General features: G+C 36.1%; 1 protein-coding gene across 1 annotated transcript; it reads right to left on the bottom strand.

Annotated features, from left to right (window-relative positions):
• Positions 1-399: 399 nt before the first annotated feature.
• LOC104072022 (unconventional myosin-Vc-like) lies at positions 400-5,693 on the bottom strand (the record flags this gene model as incomplete). Its single annotated transcript, XM_009573916.1, has 8 exons — positions 400-506; positions 1,049-1,156; positions 1,755-1,836; positions 2,757-2,900; positions 3,469-3,625; positions 4,105-4,249; positions 4,502-4,667; positions 5,583-5,693. Coding segments are annotated over 8 exons (1,020 nt in total), but the record flags the coding sequence as incomplete, so codon positions are not given.
• Between the last annotated feature and the right edge of the window lie 324 nt (positions 5,694-6,017).

The raw sequence follows: 6,017 nt of genomic DNA, 5'->3' as shown, positions 1-6,017 counted from the left end.
AAGTTACTTTAGTCTATGTTCAGGCGTCCTTGCTTTTTAGAATGTGTCCCAGCACACTGTGCAAGTCTGAGCAGCTTTGACAATGCTGTTTCCTGTACCCTGCAGATAGTCCCAAATGTCTTTTCCAACAGCTGGGGATCAATTGGATATGGGGTTCTCTTAGCCACATTCTGCCTTTTGTTCAGACTTTCTGAACATGGCCACAAATCAGGATTTGCATAAACACTTGCTGTGATTCTATACAGATTCTATACAGATGAAGATGGAGAAATCTCTCAAGTTTAGTATACCAGATTTAATGCTGCTTTGAGCCCCAGATACGAGAAAAACTATTGCGAAAGGATTTTTGGCATAGAATATAAAAGAAAATGTTGGTATCTGAATGAGCTACTTCCTTACACTGATGGATGATCTTTCATCTCCAATAGCTGTTATTTCCACGTTGCCTAAGTGTAGGATTGCTGCCAGTATTTTAAAAACATCCAGCTGAAAATCCCCCTTCAGACCTAAAAAAAAACCCCAATTCTTCATTATTTTAAATACTCAGAAACAGTACAATTAATTAAAATAGCACAATGCTGGATTACTTTCTTTGCTGTGTAGCCAGGAATTGTATAGCATCTCTGCAGACTACTATGCAAAGCCTTGGTTCTGCCTACTTTCTGCCTGTCTGATCCGAGGAGAGATTAGGCATAAATTCCTGTACCTCCCCAAGTGCCAGCTCAAGTCTGATTTGGCTTTCACATAAGCCATATACAGGCAAAGAAGCTTCCAATTCCACTTCTGTCACAGCATGTTAGCTTAAGGGCCAGGAAGACTCCAGTCCTTAGTGATTTTCACCATTAACAATGAACACCGATTGCTAACAGCCATTTGCTCTTGCCTAGTACTTTTAAAACAGACCAACAGTGCAATGGATAAGCTATGAAATAAATTGTTTTGGTAATTACTACTAACATTTTGGACATTTCAGAAACAATACACCTTTGCCCACTTCAGAAAAAAGCCAGGTTTTGTATCTATTGAAAAGGTATCCCCAAGAATTTACCCAGTAAGGCAAATGTCTTCTGAGTCTCCACCATATTTGCTCTGTCATCAACTCCTTCTATTTCTGTGCTGCCACCCATTCTTGTGTAGTTAAATTCTTCTGCACTTCCTATAGATAAGAAGCAAAACTTGTAATGCTTGAAAATTCGGGACTGGGGATAGCCACTTGTTAAAGACTCTTGTAACACCAGAAAATTAAAGATGCTGTCCGATGACAGCTCTTCAGCAATGAGCTGGAGGCCCTCTTTTTCTGAGAGGAAATCCATGTGCCTAACTCAGTTAAGCTGACACAAATCAGTATTCATAATTCCTAGCAATCTTAATATTTGATCTAACAAGCAAACAGGAATGAAGACTGAGTAAACGTATACCTAAGGTCTGCTTCTCCCAGGTGGCATTAAAGCTTCTCTGTAGATAAATGAATCAAGCCCCTAAACTGTCATTATGGCATCTGTCACTACAGAAAGTATTAGAATAAGATTTTCAAAGATCCTTAGGTACTTGATCAGGCACTATTCAAGTTACTAGGGATTTGCTACCAAGTTCAACACAAGCAGGATTAATATCTAAGTGACTTAAAAATGCAAGTCCAATTGTAAGTCTGTGAGATTTATGTTACAAAGCACTTAACATCCTAGCGTTTGAAAATCCAATCTTCAAAATACTGCGCTGCAAAAATGAAGAGTAGTTATTTTCTTGAGACCTACCCAATTTAAGATGGTTAAATTCAGGTTGCATAGCAGATGCACACAACTGATAAAATATATGGTAGTTTCTCTCATTCTCTGACTGTAAATTAAAGCAAAGACTACCATTACAGAAAGAAAAACAAAACAAAACAACAAACAGAAAAACATTCGATATTCAACACTACTGTAAAAAGATAATGATACTTGAAGGCTAAATTCTGCTGCAACATAGTTTGGCAAAGAAATTGCCCAATATTAAAATGGCACATCTTAGATTTCAACAAGAGCTTTGAAAGGGATAAATTCAAGTATACTTTATTTCCATTACCGATATGCTGAGTTCTTTCCCCAAGGCTGTTACTCTAACAATTTCTTCAGCCTGAATGACCATCTACTAATAAGAACTGACAAATACTGTAATGAACAACTGTGTAGGAGTGTCAGCTGAAATGCTGCCCTATGGTAACTCAGAAAACTCTCTATTTCCAAACCATCCTTCAAGCAGCAGATATATAGAAGTATTTTTCATAGTACTTAAAAAGTACTTACAATACTGCTAAAAAGCAAAACTTCATAAAAACAGTTTTATAAAATTAAATGCTTTCTTTAGTAGATTATCACAATTATGCTCTGACATTATCACATGGAATAAGCCCTGGCCTTATAAATTTTCAGCCATTTTTTTTACCAAGACTCCCTCTGCCCTATATACGCTGTTCCTGTCCAGATACAATTGGCACGTGTTACTATTGTGACTGAAAGTCACAGATTTCTCAAATACTTCTTGTACTTATCTCAGGGAGTTGTCCCTGAGATACATCCTCCACTGAACATAAGGAAGAACATGGAATAAATTAGTTTCATATTATAAAAAAGATTAGCTCCTATTAAAAAAATAAATCAAATGCTGATTAAACGTACTATTCAGAACTTCACATAACATTTTCTATATGAAACTAGTAAAGTATAGTACATTAGTAGCTATACTGACATTGACTGGTTTAACTTTATTTTACCCACCTGAAAGACAACTCTGGATTTCTCAAGCAGGTATGTTCTCATGTTAGCTCCAATGATTTGGTAACTCTGATCAAAACTGATTTCAGTGTATTTTCCAAATCGACTGCTATTGTCGTTCCGCGTGGTTTTTGCATTGCCAACAGCCTATGAAAATGATAAACTTTTAGAATTTGTTTTACTAGCATCTTTCATAAGATTAACTTTCTCAAAACATGATTCAACTACAAGTTCCTGAAATCTCAAGTGCTCAAGGATCAACCTCAGCATTGAGCTGTGAGATTTAAATTTTGAGGCCCAAATTTGAAAATAAGCCTCAAGTCAAACAGTATAACACTACATAAACTGAGAATTAGAGAAACTACATTTTCCCACCATAAGGAACCTTAACCATTTTCTACTGTGATTAATAAAAGCAAACAAATAACTTGTTCAATATTGTTTTCCCACCATCTAATTAACAGGATGCGGTCAGATAAAACTCTGGAGGCAAACTAGTGCCTCCAAAGGGCCACTGGTAAATTAGGCAGAACCTGGGTGTTCCTGAAGCTGACTGCCTCTTCCCATCGGTAACATTCAGAGGCTAAACTTCTAATTTATATACCTAACTCAGGCAGCTAAAACATCCCTAAAGGTTTCAAGGAAAGATGCTCAGCAGCTCTCAGAATTCTCTCCTCGATGAGTACAGACTTGACAGATACTCTCTGAAACTTACCTCGGTTATTGGATTGGATGCCAGTACTTTATCCTCCACATGTACATTGCTGCTTGACTTACTCACAGTGGCAAAGTATCTCATAGTGTATCTTGCAGACACAGTCTTTCCAGCTCCTGATTCTCCACTGACTATAATAGACTGATTTTTGTTATTTCTAAAACCAAATAATCAGACAGTTTAAATCAGACATGTCTAAAATGCATGCATAAATGTAAGAATTATATATATGAAACAAGTGTATGAAAACACAACTGTGGTCAACTCTCGAATCAAGTCCATTTTTCATCTGTTCTTCTCTTTTACTCCTCTTTGGTTGTAACCTCTACGCTGATGTCATTGCTATTCACTCGGCTAAGACAGTGTTTTGCCCCTCATTTAGAATGAAAAGAGTTATGAGTTCTAGAAATTCCTCAGCTGGTTAAGGAATTACTCCTCCTCTAGTTAAGTTACTCCTCTAGTTAAGTTACTCCTCTAGTTAAGTTACTCCTCTAGTTAAGTTCTCAATGCCATTGAGAATACTCAAAGGTATTCTTAATAGCCAGTGGCACATACACAGTTAAATCAAATTACAATTAACACTGACTGCCACAAGACTTCAAGTGTTATTTATGGACATTAAACAACATACTGAACCTTGCCATTTGCTTGTATGCTTCTTCTGCCACAGCAAATATATGTGGATCCATGTCCCCCATGTTTTGGCCACTATATGCATGGATAATAGCATCTCCATATATTGGTAACTGTTTATAGGGGTTTATTGCAACCAAAATTATTCCTACAACCAAGTATACGAAACAAAAATAAAACATAGGTTACTTCAATGAAAACTGGCAACAACAGTTAAACTGATACAAAGTTGCAGTATTTTCTAAACTAGGTAGGAGAGCCTGATCAACAAACAAGTCTACAGTCATACAAAAACTTGAATGAGTTAAAATACACTTAGAAAACATGACTCACAATTATTGCAAACTAACCCAAGATTATTTAAGAATTTTTTTTAAACCTTGCATTTGACTTTGCTTACCACTATAGGTGTAGATAAGCTTAGACTCCACAAAACGAACTTTAAGATTGTGTAGAACAGCTGGTTCATGGAGATAACTAAGTGCAGTGAGATCATTTTCACCAACAAGTATGTCAGGATTTCGTAGGGGTGGCAAAACAGCTGGATCAATAGGGTAATGCAGTTCCTGTCAACAAGAATGACATGAAATATCATAAAATGCATTATGTTTGCATAAACACAAATTGATGTTCTACCTTTACACAAAGTTACAGGGTTGATGGAGCTCTGCCTGATCTTGTATTTCATCAATTCCATACATCTCACTGAACTTAGGGGACTTGGAGATCATGAAAATAAGATGAGGCCCTTGTTGTTTATTAAAAAGAAAGCTACATTCTCTTTATTTACAATATTTTGTATTGAAGACTGTAAAAATGAGGAATGCGTTTAGCTTTCTAAACACACGCATATTTCAAGTACAGATGAAAATTGTAGACCAGCTGCAACTGAATGAAAGTAAACACCTGGTCAGAACTTAAGTCAACTCTAAAACTATCCTTACTTGCAACCCTTCAGTTTTCTTTATACAAAATTTAAAACACTCTTCTGTTTCTTTCAACAAATCCATTTAATCATACATTTAATACTTGTCTTTACAGAACAGAAATGCAGATATACTGTTTTCAAAATATTAAATCTGTAAAGAACTCAGATACTAAAATTAACAGATCTTACATAAAGAAACAACTTTAGGGAAAAAAGCAACAGCTAGCTCTGTGAGAGATAATTATGCGTGTTTTGCACTTCTGATTTACATCAGCTTAAGATGAGTTTCAGTGCTTGTTTCAAAAGTGAAGTGATCTTTCTTCGTCGAGGTATCTGTTCTATAATAATGTGATACAGAGAGTGGCATTACACTCATCATACTTTTAGGTAACAGCTGTTTACTGTACAAATTTCAATATGATAAAATTCTGGTCACTGCAGGGTTAGCATAAAAGAAAATATAGACAAGTCATTTAGATCCCGTAATGGTGAGTCCTATGTTTCTACATAAATGTATCTCAGCAAACCCCACAATAATTAAGGCTTTTCTTACAGTTCCATCTTCTAATTGCACGTGGAGAAAACGGTCTCCAGCTTTGTAGTTTTTTGTGATTTCTGCAGACTGCCAAACTTCTTCATTATCAGGGATCCAAACCCTATTGTACTACAACAGAAAAACAAGATAATAGTTACCTTAGCTATTATCATAATACCAGACTAGCATAAAAAGACAGTTTTCAAATGTCAAGTGTGACCTAAAAGCTGAACTGGATGCCAGGACTTTTTGGGATTACTATTAGCTCTGACCCTTTCAGCGGGCTATATTTTTGTGTTTTAGTTATTCTTCATGAAAGAAAGAAAGGGAAAAAAAAAAAAAAAAAAAAGAGAGCGCAGACTCACTATCTCAGACATGCTTGTTCTACTCCTGTTCAATGTAAAGTCTGCAAAACAACAGAGTGCAGGACTCTGAACAAGGGCCAGACTGTTG

This window comes from Fulmarus glacialis, unplaced genomic scaffold, assembly GCF_000690835.1.
Source record: "Fulmarus glacialis isolate BGI_N327 unplaced genomic scaffold, ASM69083v1 scaffold24853, whole genome shotgun sequence".
Taxonomy (NCBI): domain Eukaryota; kingdom Metazoa; phylum Chordata; class Aves; order Procellariiformes; family Procellariidae; genus Fulmarus; species Fulmarus glacialis.
The sequence above is the reverse complement of the archived record's forward strand: the minus strand, read 5'-3'. Positions and strand labels throughout refer to the sequence as shown.